Source organism: Poecile atricapillus, chromosome 16 (genome assembly GCF_030490865.1).
Source record: "Poecile atricapillus isolate bPoeAtr1 chromosome 16, bPoeAtr1.hap1, whole genome shotgun sequence".
NCBI classification, from domain to species: Eukaryota; Metazoa; Chordata; class Aves; order Passeriformes; family Paridae; genus Poecile; species Poecile atricapillus.
The window spans coordinates 9,807,004-9,822,675 of NC_081264.1; the positions used below are offsets into that span (position 1 = coordinate 9,807,004).

General features: G+C 54.2%; 1 protein-coding gene across 1 annotated transcript in view; it reads left to right on the plus strand.

Moving 5' to 3' along the window:
• RBM19 (RNA binding motif protein 19) overlaps positions 1-15,336 on the plus strand; it is a 59,798-nt gene extending 44,462 nt beyond the window's left edge. Inside the window, exons 23-25 of the mRNA XM_058851955.1 lie at positions 2,467-2,587; positions 8,006-8,119; positions 14,969-15,336. Coding sequence (XP_058707938.1) covers positions 2,467-2,587; positions 8,006-8,097 — 213 coding nt within the window. The 3' untranslated portion in view covers positions 8,098-8,119; positions 14,969-15,336. The remainder of the gene's footprint in view (positions 1-2,466; positions 2,588-8,005; positions 8,120-14,968) is intronic.
• Positions 15,337-15,672: the final 336 nt, after the last annotated feature.

Sequence of the window (15,672 nt, forward strand, 5' to 3'; positions counted from 1 at the left end):
CATTTGGATACAACTCCACAAACCTCTGGCCCTTCTTTGTTCCTCCAAAGAGGTGTCCTGGGAAGGCAGATCCTCACATAGAGGAGCTGCACCCCAAAAATAGCTCCTGCTTTTTGTGAAAGCCAGCCTGCTTCTCCTCATTTCATACTCATCACCTAATTAAAATACATTTTTTCCCTACCTGTCTTTTCATTTGCAATAGCAGCAGTGGCAGATTTTCTCCTCTCCCTGGAAGACTTCCAGCAGTGTGGATGTATGGTGATGGCATTTCTCCCCTTCATCCCTTTGTCTTTTAAATCATCAGTGCTTTCTCTTTTTTATTTTTTCCCCTCCTGAAAAAGTCTTAATTCCTCTCAGAGCAATGAACAGCTACAGTTTGTCTTATAGCTCAGGTTTTGTCACCTGAAATGTGCAGCTTCTCCTCTGCATCCCCAGCTCCTGGAGCCCATCTGGAAGACAGGGAGCAGAGATTCCAATACAGGCTGGAGCTTTCCTTCATTGTGGGTGCAAACCAACTCATTTTGGGGATGTGTTTGGCCAGGAAGGGCCAGTGTCACCAGGCTGCTGGCAGATGTCTCTCACCCAGCGGCTTTCTTGCACATAACACAACTTGATGGCAGCATCTGCCTTCCCTGTTGCTCCATGACCTTTGTCAGGGCTGCCACCAAAACTAGAGGGTGGCGATCCCGTGAGGAGGAGGAGGTGGCAGAGAAGTGGCTCAGAGGACCAGAGCCCACCAAGTGCCACCTTCATCATGGTCTGCCCTCCTCCGTGACCTGTGGAGCACGGATGGGCTGTGTACTGTCACCCAACCTTCCTCTTCCTTGTGCTGAGGGAAGGAGAGATCCAAAAATAGGAATTAACAAAGGAAATGCAGTGTTTAGAGCCATGGGTTGTGTGCCAGGCTTTGGAAAAGGCTCCTCGTGCCAACATAAACAGCCCTCACAACTCCCTCCCCCCGAGTGTTTGTTTAAGCCAACACATTGCTCTGCTAATTGGGAGATAGGCCTTGAAAACACAGCAGCAACAAATAAAAACAGCTGGAGCTTGCAGCTCTTCCAGGAGGAATGTGCCCCTGGAAGAGGGGACACTCTGCCCTGCTGGGATCACCCCGGGGAGCTGGGGGTGCTGGGATAATGGGAATTTCACCCACGCCATGGACACGTGGAGCTGGTGCTCCTCGTCACTGTTTTTTACCACATGAGGGTTACATGAGCAGAAGAACTTTGGAAAGAGAGGAAAACTCAGGTTACTGGCTGCTGGTTACTGAAAATGGAGGGGTTTTTGTGAGTTTGATAACCCAGCATCTCAAGGAGGATCCTGAGGAGCAGCTGTGGGCAGCAAAGCAGGACAAGCCCCTGTGCCCAGAGATGTGGCATTTGGGGACAGCTGCAGCACTTCAAAGCTGCTTTTAGTAGGAGGCTCAGAGGAGAGATGTGGGCTTCTACAGGACAGCTTGGGAGCTGGTTTGAGGACCTCCAGACGGGAGCACAGGTCTCTGTTGGACAGCAGCATGTGTCTGACCCTAGAGTTTCCATTTTTGTTCCAGGGATATGAGTTTGCAGAGCTCAAAACCTGAGCTAATCCCAGCCTTAGCTGGGGATTTTAAAAAAGCATCTGGGGCATTTCTCTCCCCCTGTGCCCAGCCTTTACTGTGGAGCACTTTGTGGGCCCCTGGGGATAAAAATATTTGGCCAGTGTGTTTGTGCATATGTGCTGTGGGCCCAATCCTGCTCAATCCTCAATTTCCTTGAAATTCTGTGGGAAATAAGGACAAAATCAAACTTCCCTGGGCTGAGTCAGTGTTTTCTGGGTGTTTCTGCTGGTTGCCTAAGGACAGAGGAGGCCATCTGAGCTCTGGGCTAGCTGGCATGTTTGCATTCAACTTCACCAAGAGATTACAGCTGTATGGGTGTTACTGAACAGGATCTAACACCAGGAAACCTCTGGATTTCTGCATTAGAGCAAACCACCACAGGCAGAAAGAGCAGAGGACTTCTGTGCTGGCTTCTGCTCTGCCACATTTGCTGCCAGCACGGCCAAGTCACCAAATGGCTGGCAGGAGAAAGGCAGTTTTCCAACTTGCTTCCAGAGCAGAAAGGAACTTCTGTGTCCCAGCAGAGACCAGGGTGCCAGGGAGTCACGAGCTCCCACCGAACGCTCCAGAGGCTGCAGCATTCCCAGCTCCCCCTCCTGTGCTGGATTCCAGCCTGCCCCACCACGAGCAGCAGCCAGCAGCAGTGGTGATGGGAATTTGCTCTGCTGCAAGTACAGAGGAGATAAATGACCGAGTCAGAGCCTCTGATGGAGATGGATCCTGCCCCATCAGAGCAAAGCACTCCGAGTGCGATGATCTCCAGTGGTCGCTCCACTCCAGGCCAGAGGGAGGGACATTTTTCCCTTCCCTCCTGTGAGCTTGTTCTTATTTTCTCCTTTAATTTCTTTTTCTCTCTTTTAATTCTGCAGAAAGCCTTCAACGCCCTGTGCCACAGCACTCACCTGTACGGCCGCAGGCTGGTGCTGGAGTGGGCAGACACGGAGGAGACGCTGGAGGCCCTGCGCCGCAAAACCGCCCAGCACTTCCACGGTAACCGCTCCTGCCTGGCACTGCCCTGGCACACAGCATGCAGGGGGAGGCAGGAGGCATCCAGGCCAGGGCTTTGTCTGACAGCTCTGCCTGGGAGCTGTTAACTCTGCGTGTGCCAGCCATGCCCAGGCGCCACGGTGCCACCTGCCAGCCACGAGGCCTTTGCTCCCTCCCCTGGTGCTCCCGAGCTGGCTCTGTGCAGGTAGCACGTGGGTTTAAAAGGAAAAGCCGTGTGGTGATGGGCTGGGATGCAGAAGGGGCTGCTTGGCTCAGGCTGCTGGGAGTGACAGCTCCGCAGATGACAGCACTGCGGGCTCCTATTGACAGCCATCGACAGGCACAAATGCATTGCTTGGCAAATATTTATGTAGGAAGGGCTCCCCTGGGCTGCAGGGCTAAGCTGGAGATCAATGCTCCTCCTCCTGCATCCCCTCCCAGCTTCCCCTCTCCATCACCACATGCCCGTGGCCCGGAGGTTTGGCAGCAGTTACACATCCCTGGTGAGGGAGAGCAGCACATCTCAGTTACTCTGTGATCCTGGCTGATCCAGTGCTCCACTTGTTCCTGAAATAGTGCAGGGCTGGTTATTCCAGGCTGGGGAAGCTGCAGTTTGGTGGTGGCAGGGCTGAGGGTGGATGTGCCCACCCAGAACCCAGCACTGGAGTGGGGACACATCATGCTTGCTCACAGGAATGTGAAGCTCCACTTGGGTGGAGAAAACAGCAGGTGAGATCTTTCAAGCACCCAGTTTTATCTTCAGGATCTCCTTCCCCCCTTTCCACTCTGCTCAGTGTAGGGGAAAATAAACAGTCTTTGCTTTAGGGTCCTTGCAGACTCCGCAGGTGTGACTGTGAGGTCTGCCACCTCCCCCAAGCTCCTCTTATTCCAATTTTTTGCCTGCCTTTGTTCCAGCTTCCTCATCTGGGCTCTTCCTCACCAAGCTGGAGCCCTGGGGAGGGCAGCAGGGAGAGCATTTTCACATCCTGGCAGGAATGCAGCTTTGGAGCTGAAGTGGCTCCACAGTCTCAGCTGAGAAACAGGAGCAAGGATTTAGGGATGGGAAGGAGGATGGAAGCACAATCCCTCTGTGCTCCAGCCTGTCTTGAGGGGAGAGCAGGAACATGCAATGACTCCAGGCCTGGCAAAACTGCCAGTGGCTAATGCTATGGCAGAGCAGGGTGTGCCTGAGGGGATCTGTGCCAGGAAAGCCAGGCTGGGGCACACCCGTGGGCACCAGGATCTGGCTGCTGCCTGGGACCAGGTCTCAGACTCTCTGTGCCACACTGGAGGGTCATGAGTGGGGTTTTATTCCCTTGGGAAGTGCCTGCTCCTGATTTCAAAGCACTGTGGGGTGCCCAGTGGCTCTGAGCTGAGGCAGCAGCTGCACTCTGTCCCTTCTGTGGGTGTGCAGAGGGTGATAGCGATAAAGAGGGGGAAAAAGGCTGCCACCACTCTGCCTGCAGCCCCCTGGAAGGAAGGTGCTCCTTCAGCTTTCCTCCCTGGCGTGGCTAGAGGCTGCTTTTCCCACATGGAGCAGGGATGGAGAGGATGCAGAGCACACACAGCGCCCAGCAGCCAGGCTGAGACCATGCATCTCTTTTCACTGGTGGTGCAGACCTGAAACCAGGTTTTCTTCTGATCCCCAAGTCTCCTCCTCTCCCCACAAGGCACAGGAGTAGCTCAGACATCCCTGTGCTGTTTATCAGTGTCCTGAGTTCTCCTCTCCTAGCACAGCGTGGATGAATTGTGAGGGTCTCCCCCCACAGCTTGGCAGGCTGCAGTGGCCAGGTCCCCATCCCGAGCTGGGAATGGGAGAGAAAAGATAATTTCGGGTCTTCAAGCCTCAGGAAACAATCAAGACTGAGGTCTGTGGTGTCCCCAGCTCTAATGTCAGCCCCATCATCTTTGTCTTAGTATTTCAGAGTCCTGACCTGGGCTGTGACAGACGTGTCCTACCACTGACTGCTCTCTGCTACAATTACACACCTTATTTCTAGAGACCATTTAGAGAGATTGGGCTTCCAGTTCCAGGTCTCTGCTGTTATTTGTGAAGGAGAGGTCTGGTCTCCCAAATCTTTTCTCCATGCAGGCGTTTGTCATGGCAATCAAGCCACTTCTGAGCCGTCTTTTCAATAGGTCTAATAGATGCAATAAAATGGAATAGGCTTCCTTCCCATTTTGTGTAGTTTTCAGGTCATTCCTTATGGCTTGTTCTGAGGCTTTGTAATGTTCCAGGAGAAAGTGAGGAGCCCAGGAGTGGTCAGTGACTGACCACGGGTGGTTTCAGTAATTGTGTCAGGAGTGAAGCCACAGCCCAGCCCTGAGGCCTGGGACCTCAGCCCTGCACTCCACACCAGCTCCCAGCACAGCCTGGGAGGGGTTGGAGGCTTTTTGCTCCTTTCTGAGAGGATCTGACAAAAAAAAAAAAAAAATAAGACACTTTGAGTTTTGTTTGTACCCCACTTTTAATGTGGGGGACCCACTGCTGCAGGGTGGCTGGAGAGCCCAAGGGCTTGGCCTGGCACGGGCAAGGCTATGATGCTGCTGTGGATAAACTTAGTAGCTCTTAACGTGGGAAGGAGAAGCCAGGGAAAGCTTGGCCAGCAGCTGTCCCTGGATTCTCTAGTGCAGCCCATAACCTGGAGCAGGCTTGTGACAAATGCCACAGCAGGGCAGGGACAGGTGACAAACCCTGCCAGCGGCAGCATCTCGGCCCCGGCTTGGGCAGGGAGATCCTCCCTTTGGAAAGCAAGGATCACCGACGCTTTGCAAACCAGCAGGGTGGCTCTTCTGGCCCTGGCACCAAGGGCAGCTGAATTTGCCAGCCCTGGGGCAAGGGGCAGCCGTGGATCTGTACAGATCCTGCATCCCCAGATGATGGAACCGCAGCTCCCCCCCTCTCCCCCCGCAGCTCCATCCTGGAGGAACAACGAGCTGGGGGAAGGCTGCTGAGCACTGCCCATCCCCTCAGCATGCTCTGCTCTCTCCCGGGAGCCCAGGGCCGTGCAGGGAAGGCGCTGGCTCCCAATCCCACTAAATTACAATTACTGGAGTGCGTGCGCTCCGCAGAGCCCGCGCTCAGCCGGCTCCGGCGCGGCCGCCGCTCTCCTGCCAGGCCTAACTTGGGAAGCCAGCTGTGCCGGGCCGCTTTTCCTGCTCTTTCCCATCGATCAAAGAATTAAATTGACAGATGGGGAATTTCGCCACGCCGGGAGGGGAAGGAATGGCTTGTGTGGAGGGGGGTGAATGAGGGAGGCGTGTGAGGAGGGGGCTCAGTTGTGAGGGGCTGTGGGTGGGTGTAAAGCAGCCAAACCCCGCTGTGGCTCATCCCTGGTTATTTACAGTTGTTGCTGGAAGCAGGGGTTTGCCAGGGAAGGCATGCTCCTGATCCTGATCCTGATCCTGATCCTGATCCTGATCCTGATCCTGATCCTGATCCTGATCCTGATCCTGATGGTGGGGTGGGAAAATCATCCTGCCTCCATCACCTTTCCCAGTTTGCTCCTGCCTCCATCACCTTTCCCAGATCGCTCCTGCTTTGCCCTCACCTCCCAACCGCTGGGCTCCCTTTTTTCTCCTTTGTCCTTTCCTCTTTCTTTTTATTTTATTTTATTTTTTTATTTTTTTTTCCGAGAGCATCTGTAACTAATGCAAACACATGCCGGAGCCGGAGAGTAAAACCCTGCAGGATTAGCGTGGCATCCGCAACCCTGCCACGTTCTAATCCCGTGGTAATCCCCCTCCCGGCCCACCCCCACCGGCTTTGCCCATTGTTTAAAGGAAGCAAATGGGATCGTTAGCAGGCAAACCTTAACCAGCTTGGAGCAGCAGAACGGAAGGAAGTCGAACCAATTCGCTTCCCCACCCTCCTGGGTTTTTATTTTCCCCTTGTTTGATGAGAGGGGGGTGCTGCCGGTGCTCCCGTGGCCAAGCTGGTGAATCTGGGGGATGCAATGGGGGGAATTTCTCTGCCAGACCCCTGCCTGTGCCATGGCAGGTGCTGCTCTGCTGAGGGATGCTCCCTGTGCTCCCAGCATCCCAAATCCAGCTTTTCCTCTGCTCTGCAGCCTCAGCACTGTGGGATCTCCGTGTGGGGCCTGCCGGGGTCTGGCTCGAAGGGGTGGCAGCTACAGGACACGCTTCCTACAGTGGATTTGGGAGGAGAAAATTTTGGCATTTTGATGCCATTCCAAAGCAGGAGAGCTGAGTAAAGGAGAGGGAGAACTGCTGAGCTGGCACCTTCCTCCAGGATGGGTTGTCCCTCGTGCCTTTGGGTGATTGAACTGGGAAGAGCTGCTGCAGGGCCTTGGGGTGGCACCTTGTGGCCCCCTTGGCTCCCCTGAGCTGGTGGGGTGGCTGCTGGGAGGGTCCAGCAGCACCCTCATCCCCCTCCCATCCCCACAGCCCCCAGGGAGAAGGGAGGCAGGTTCTGGCTCTCTGACAAAGAATTAATTGAAAAATAAAATCATTAGATGGGAACTCCAGAAATGCAAAATTGTTGGGAGCTGGGGGGAGGCGGGAGAGGGGGGGGGGATGTGAGCTTTTGTCAGGTTAATTTCTTCTGTATTGATGTTTTGTGACATTTACTTGTTGTTTATCTCCCGCAGCAGCTGTAATACTAAAAGAAAATGCACAGCTTGTTCCATTTATTTATTTTACACCTTTTCTTTAGTCCTATGGTATGTTTGTTTGTTTGAGAAACCCAGCGAGGCTTTTGATGTCTGAAAGCAGGATTTAAACAGCTGTTCTCCATGTGCTGCGAGCGAGCTGGGGAGCCAGGGGGGGAGAGGGGGCTGTGCCACGGCTCCTGCCGGGAGGGCACCGCTTGCCCAGCATAAAGGAGGATGTCAGCCTCAGATCAGGGACCAAATGGCTTTGTCACCTCGGTGCTGGGCGCTGCTGGGATGTTCCCTCAGGTGCTGGCAGCCCCCAGGGCTCCCCCCTCTCGTGCATCCATTGGGAAGGATGTGTGCATGGTGCTGTGTCCCAGGGATGGGCAGTCCCAGGACAGGGCTGTGCTGTGGGACAGGAGGGGCAAAGCAGGGCCATGGTCCCACTGAGGTGAGGGATGTGCTGGGGTGAGCTCAGCAAGGATCTTGGTGGGGCTGTGTCCTGCCAAGAGCCCTGCTTAGGCTTGCAGCCACTTTTCCACAGGGAATTCCACGGTGAATTGGGGTCAGCATCACCATCACCTGTTTGGATGCTGTTTGCTCCCAGCCTGTGAACTAAAGCGTGGGTGGGAGGTGTTGGAATCCCAGCTCCTGCCAGGGCCTGGCTGGGCAGGAGAAGTAGATGATATTTGATGATCTGGAAGGGCATTCTGCTACCTCCAGCCCCCTCAGCACCTCCCAAGGTGAGTCCAGGTTGTAATTTTTGCTTTTCTTCTTCCCCTCTTTGCTCCCACCCGGGCCTGGACAGACTCCCCAAAGAAGAAAAAACAATCTGAGATTTTGAATGAGATCATGGAGCACCTGGAAGATGGGGACAGTAACAAAGATGAGGACATCTAACAGCTGCCTGGGGTCTGGTGAGGTGGGTACTGGGGCAGTGGGGCTGGGGTGGGCACAGCTGGCCCTATGGGTCACAATGTCCTGGCTTGCTGCAGGGTCAGTAGCACTGGGGGCAGGAGAAAATGGAATTCCAAAGGCTCAGCAGCCTCCAAGCAGGGATCCCACCCTTTGCCTCTCCCCCCTGTGACCCCACAGGCTCCTGGCTCTGGTCCCAGGGGTTACAGCCCAGATTCGGGCTCGGTTTGGGCCCCGTGTGGAAGTGAATCCATGCCCTGGGTGTGTTCTGTGTGCTCCCCTGGCTGTTGGCATCCCCCCAGGGGAAAGCAGCAGAATTGCTGCTGTAGCAGGAATCGCTGTCAGGGTGTGAATTTTCCCTCCCTGAGGCTGGGGGAGAACAGATGGGCTGCCAAAAAATCAAAGTCTCTGTTTGGACACCAACCTGCAGCTGCCACCGTGGCACAGATAGTTTGGCATAAGCCTTTTCCCTGCCAGCACCAAAAACTCCATGGCTTCTCTCCCTCCAAAAGCACCACGGTCCATGAGTCCTGGCTGCCATCACTCCTCCTTGCTGTGTCTTGGGGTAGCATCTCAAGGCTGAAAAGGTGGGATGGCAGGAGGGAGCTGGGATGAAATGGCTCCCTGAGGTCAAGGCCTCCATCCTGTCAGCCCCTCTCATCTTCTCGAGACCCCCGCGCTCACCCCGTGGGGTTTGGGAGGTGAGATGGGCTCATGGTGTCCTTTGTGTGTGTTTGTGTGGAAGCCCTGGTGTCTGACAGGAGCCCTGTTGACAGCATCTGAGCTGGGTTAAAGCAGCACTGCCTGCTCCATGAAGGGCCCTGCAGGATGCAGGTGACATCTGCCCAGCTCTGCTCTGGGATGGCTCCAGGTGTGTGCTGTGAGCACCTTGCCCAGCAGGCAGCCCGAGGCTGGAGCAGGGCTGGAGCAGCACAGGGCACGGGGTGCTGCTCACAGCCCAGCCCTGTGCTTACAGATGTGTCCTAGCCCACCTTTGCAGCAAGATTCCCAAGAGCAGGGCTCAGCACTGAGGCTGCAGTCCCAGGCTGAGCTCCTGCTCAGGGGCCAGGGGTGTGACACCCCTTGCAGCTCCAGAGCGCTGCTGCTGCCACTGAGAGGCTTCCCAAACCCAGCAGGAGCCACTCCTGCAGAACCTGGGAGTGCTGGCTCGGGGTACAAACCAAAATTCAGGGGTACCTGAATGATGTAAAACCCTCATCCTGTACAGCAGCACCAGCTGTGCAGCAGGTGGGGAAACTGAGGCACAGGTGTGGAAACAGCGCTGTCAGAGGGGGTGGCAGTGTCACCTGAAGTGGTGACAAGCTTTATTCCCCTTTTTTTTGCTCTGATGAGTGACATTCCTGTCCCTGTTCCCCACTGCCTTCACCACCTGCCCCACCACTGGCACAGCTCTGCACCAGGGGGTCACTGCAGGGAATCTTCAGCCTTAGCTAAATGAAATTCCAATTCATGTTTGCCCATCCTGGCTGTGCAGGACCAGCCCATGTCCAGCACAGAGGACAGAGAAGCCGGGCAGGGCCCCCTCCAGGCATCACCCAGCCCATGATTTCAGCAAAGCTCTGCAGCGTTGCAGGTTGGGCTTGGATTTTCCTGTGGGCTTTTTTTTTTTTTCCTGGTTTTCTTTTTTTTTTGTTTTTTTTTTCCCTCTTTCCCTGCATTGTCTTTTGTGGCAGGGCAGGTTTCTTGCTGAGTGTCTCTGAGGTCTGCAGCGGCGACGAAAAGGATTAGCACAAGCAGAGCATGTAGGCTTTAGAGAACAGAGCAGAGTTTGGTTTCAACATCTAATTCAATTTGTTCTGCCGAGATTGAAATATGAAATGGTTGCCAGTCAAATGTTCAAAGGGGGAGGAGGGAGGAAAGAAGAGAGGGAGCCTTCTCAAATTTAAATTTTAATGAAAATTAATTTAACCCTTTGATATGTTTTAAAACATGTTATTTCCCAGGCTGGGAACAGGCTGGAAAACATTCATGAGGGGTTTTTCTTTTCCCTGTACCTTCAAACATAATGAAGATTTTCTTTTTCCCTTAATGATACTTATCTTGTGGAGCAGTTTGACATTGGTTAATTTTTCAGGCAATTTGGTATCAAGGAAATCTGTTTGATGTGAGCAGGGGGGGGCTGTGTATGTGTACACAGATAAATATGTGCCTGGACATTAATTATGGAAGTGCTGATCACAGCTCTGGAGAACAGTTGGAGTTAATTCCTGCTCCACTTCTTTGTTACGTATTGAGAATCCCACACGTTGCACCCCTAAAATTACAGCAGGAATTTTCTAAAAACGAGCATACACCTGAATTAAAATGATCACTTAAGCAGGTCTGCAGAAATTCAGCACTCCCCACTGGCTGTTTTCTTTTTCCCCCCTGATCTGAAGCAATGCTAATGATAAAATAATGCAAACTCTCTTACCTGTGCATGGAGCTAAAGCAGGAACAGCCTCCCCCTGGTCCTTAACCTCGGCAGCGCTGCTGCAATGCTCTTGTTTGCTTTGGAATAGTTTCTTTTCTATTATTCAGGAAGGTTTTGTCTGTACCAAATGATTGAACACTGATGGCTGTAACAGGGCTGGGATGAGCTGTAGCCCTGTCCCCTGCGTTTTGCTGGCTCTCGACACCCCAGGGGCGGTGTCACCATGTGTGCCTGTCACCCCTCAGCTGCTCCCTGGGCAGAGCTGGGCACAGGGAGGCTGTGATGCTTGTCTGGGTGTCCTTTTTGGGGTGAGAGTGCTGGTGGCAGAGCAGATGAGCAGCTCCCAGCCAGAGTCACCATCAGCCCTGGCTCTGCAGGTGGGGGCTGGGGTCCAGCCAGCCCAGCTGAGCTCCAGAGGCCCCTGCTCTCCCCAGCAGAGAGCTCAGACGAGTGCTTTACACCCAGTTGTGGCTGCTGGGACGCGGTGCAGGGTCCCTGGGGGGTTGAAGCCCACTGCCTTGGCCAGTGGGTTTCTGTCAGCTTGTGACAGCTTCATCCAGGGCGAGACCTTGGCGAGCTGGACAAGAGCAGGAGCTGCTGCAGCTGCTCCCCAGGCACGCTCCAGATCCCCCTCCCCAGGGCCAGCTCTGCAATTGGATTAGGATATTATTCAAATGCAGCTTTTTTACTGAATGAGAGGGTTAAGGGTTTTAATGTAGAAGCAGCTCTCCCTCATTGCTGCCTGTTGCCAGAGGCCTGTGTGGGCTTTTATCTCCTTACGGGGACAGCCAGCAAAGCAAGGCGAGGCACAGAGCGTGTCCAGGGAGCCTGGGTGTGCTGGGCACTGCCAGCCCCTCTCCTGTGCCACGGTGCCCTGTGAGTGCCCAAAGTGACCCATTCCCTTTGGAAAACTCCTGACCACCATCTGTGTTTTCTTCTCTGTCCCAGAGCTGGCAGGGACAGGCAGGCAGCATCTGTGAGCTCCTGGTGGTTTTCTTCATCACCACTGCACTGCTCCTGCCTACAGTGCAGGAATTCCAGCTCTTCTCGTCCCTTCAGTCCCATCTGGCCTGATCTTCCTCCCAGGTGCTCCCATGGAATGAGGTCTGGGAGGCACTGGGAAGCACCTAAGGGCCAAGCAAGCACCGTGTGCTGTTCCTTTGCCAGGGCTGCAGGAAGGTCTTGGGTCCCCTTTTGGTTTCCCTGCTGCTTCCCAGCCCAGCTGCTGACCCCAGGAGCTCTGGAATCTTCAGAGGGAGGTTCAGGTTGGACTTGAGGAAGAATTTGCAAATGCAGATTGAGAGAGTTCACTTGGATGCTGGCTGGGAGATTTGGGGACCTTCTCCTTAATCGCAGAATCCCAGGAGAGGCTGACTCGGAAGGGACCAATATCCCAACAGATCTGGACTTTACCCTGGGTCACAGCACGGGCAGTGTTTGGCAGCACATTCCAGCTTCCACCACCACATTCCAGCATCCACCAGCACCTTCCTCAGCAGGAAATACAGCAGCAGGAGGAGGAGGCAGCATGCAGCTTCCCTGACAGAGGCACTCTGCCTCCTGTTTTCCCTAAATATATGCATTGGAGAGGAAGAGAAATCGCATGGCCGGGCTTGAGATCTCAGCCTTCGCCAGCCATGAATAATAATCAGGCTCTGTAATTCACAGTAAATAGGGATCCAAATTGGCTAATCAGGGAGGCTTTCACCCCAAACTGGAGCTGGGAAGGGAGGCAGAGCATGAGGGGTGTGCATGACAAACGGGAAGTGATGCCAGCACAGGAGCAGGGAGCTGGGAAGGTTCCTGGAGAAGGGAGTGTCTCCCCTCCCCTGGGAGCTGCAGGGGCACAGTCCCCACATTCCACAGGCCATAATTAGTGCCATTTAATTAGGTTTGTCCCTCTGTTGCTGCCCCAGGACCATGGTGGGCTGCTGGGGATGAGTGTGGACCAGGGGGTACAGAGCCAGTGTCCCATGTCCCCACACATGCCATCATCCCCAGCTCAGGGTTTAGCAAAGCTTCTGGGACAGAGAGTGAGGGCTGTGGTGCATGTCAAGAGAGGTGATCTGGGGGAAAAAATGTTTTTTTTGTGTTCCCTCAACTAAATTTTTTTGTTTTCTGGGCAATTTTCTCCTGCAAGAGCAGGCAGAGCAGTGGCAGGAGCTGTGTTCAGGTGCAGTGGGGTGGGGTTAGGGGTCTTCACCTGCCAGCAGCAGGCTCTGACAGGGAGGGGACATCCCAGGGACAGCCCCTGTGAGCAGGGAACGGCTCCCAGGTGCCCAGCACTGGACAGAGCAGTGACAGGCAGTTTCTCCCTGCTGCTTCCCAACAAATATTCTTCCAGCAGCATCTGCTGGCAGTGTTGGATCAAGTGAAGATAAAACCATGGGAAAAGCCCTCAGCCCAGACCCCCTGCAGACCTCAGCCCATGATTTGGGATATTTAAATACATGGAGTAGGAGCTGGAAGTGCAGCTGATGAGGAGCTGGAGGAAGGCTGCCCCTGCAAGGTGTTTTGCAGCTGCTAAATGACTGCTGAAATTGAGGAGGGAACTCTAGCCACGTTCCCAGTGCCCCCAGCTCCCCTGGATAGGGCAGCACAGTGGCTGGAGAGCATCAGGCTCCTTTTCCAGCTCTCCCAGCAAGGAATGGCTCTGCCTTCAACTGAACCACAGCAGCTCTGTCCAGAGGTGATTTCCCTCCTGCCCTGTCCTTCCCTTTCCCCATCTCTCCCTGCCCCACACCGTTGGATTAAGAGCACTCAAGAAATTCAGCACTGTGGGAAGGATGGAGCAAACAAACCTCCTTTAGCTTCCTTTCCTCTGTGACTTGGCTTCTTTAAGTGGAAGGGGGTTTGGGATGTGCAGTGCTTTCCTTTGGGGTGTGGTGGGTGCTGTTTGATGGCCAGAACCTCCCCATCCCTTCCCTACAGCTTCAGTCATCCCTCCAAGCCCAAAACTGGAGCTGGGGTTCAGCAGGGGTAACAAGGACAGCTTTGAAAGCCATGAAAGATGGAGTGAAAAGCAGGCTCCTGACTCTCCCCACATCTGGTGACCCCAAATCCTTCTGGAGATAAGTGTAGCCCCTGTTAGCAGCCATCCCCCTGGTGCATGTGGGGCTGAGAAATCCAGGGCTTTTCTGCTTCAGACTCAGAAATCAGACCACAAAAGGCAAAAATCTCTCCAGGAGAGATCTGGGGCTAGGCAGCCGTCCTGTCAGAGCCATCCTCTGCCCCCAAAGCCTGGCAGCAAAGCCCAGGCTTAACCTCAGCCTCAGCAAAGCTGAGCCCACACTGGAGCTGGGACAGGGATCCCTCCTGGTGTTTTGGGCAAGGCATTTTGTTTTGCATTTTGTGGTTTGATTTTAAGCTGATGACGTAGAAAACTTTGAAATTTCGTTTCTCCCCCAGGCTCTGGGTGGGTGTGTGGGATCAGCTGCTGCCATGGGCTCAGCCCAAGGCAGGACCCCGCTCCAGCCCAGGGCTGGGAGTGTCCTGCTGGATCTGAATTAACCTGGGGTTGCTTTGGTGGCCCCAGAGTCTCCGTGATACCCAATGGGGAGGCAGGAACAGACAGGTTACAGGCAGGAGCTGCTTTAATTCCATTTTCAGCCCAGTGGTCAGCCCCAGGAAAGGGTTGGACTGGCCCAGGAGCAGTTCCAAGCACGGGGCAGAAGGACTGGTGCAGGGCTGCAGAGGCATCAGCCTGGGGGGCTCACAGCCCATTCTGCCCCCCAGCAAGATAAACAGGACAGGCACATCACTCTGCAGAGCAGAGCAGGAGCTCCTCCCGCCTGAGATAAGTGCTGAAAAACGAAACCTGGCGAGTTTCTTATTTTAATTTCAAAAATGAGAAGCCAAGTCAGCCCAGTGTGGTTTCAGCTGGGGGTCTGCAGGCCTGGGTGGCAGCAGGAGGGGGCCACAGCAGGCAGGAGCCTTGGACTTCGTTAGGATTCAGCCCTTGGATCTCTCCTTTCCCTCTGATGGCTGAGTGTGATTGACACTTACAAATTACCCAGCCAAAAGTGTCGAGTCTTTGACCCCTGAGTAACATCTTTGGCAAGCCTGAGATTTGCCAGCATTTTGTCATCTAATTACTACAAATCCCTTGAAAATTCACTGGCTGGTGAATTTTTAATGCGGGACAATTTCAATGTGATGCATCGCCCAGATGGGCACGCGCGGGCTCCTTCCCTCTCCCCCCGCCGCTTCCCTGCCCTTTCTGCTCCTGCTTCCCTCCTTTCTTTGCTCCCCTTCCTCCCCCCATCCCATTCCATATCTCCTGCTGCCTCTGTGCATCTGTATCCATGGAAGTGCCCCGGGATCTCAGCCCTTCCTGGGCTCTCCAGCCCAGCTCGTGTCCCCTCGCTGTCTTGCTGAGGGAGCTGCTACCTGGAATTGATTTTTTTTTCCCCACTTTCTCAGGTCTCTGGCTGATGGATGGAGCAGGAGAAGCCTCCATGAGGAGCCGGCCCACTTGTTGCCAGTAGAGTCCCCTGTGAACCCAGGGGCTGATTTATGCTGTGTCCAGGTCTTGGAATTCCCAGCCTTTGAAACAGACTTTAAATTCAGAGAGGAAGGAAACCCCTTGTCTGCTGGCAGCTCCTGAGCATCACTTCTTAAATCCAGGCAGGGAGTGATTCCCTTCATCTCAGCCCAGCCTGAGGGAAGAGGAACCTGGAGCACTGGACCTGGGGACTCTGACAGAACCTGCCCTTAATGTCTGAATTCAATAATTCCTGGACATTAAAAACCACATTGTGTACATTAAAAGCCATATTTTGTTTCCCAAACTGAGCCACATCTGGGTTTTGTTTGGCTTTGTCTCTTCTCCACAGCCAGGTAGATTTTTGGGGCCGATGGGGAGATAAGAGCATTTTTTCGGAGGGAGGCCTGGGGTTTGCTGCGCTGGGCTTTGTGCCTGTGTCATTTCTGTCCCTGCTCCCAGGCACTCGCCTCCCATCTCTCCCTTCCCAGCTTTCAAAGGGAAAGAGGCTTTGCTTTTCAACCAGGGTACTGCTTTACATATGTAGGCAGCTGATAAAGTATTTTCACTTCGCCCCTTTCCCCTCTGGGAATCGCTGTCTTACGGCAAAACTGTTTTGTCTGACAAGGGCTGCAACAGATTA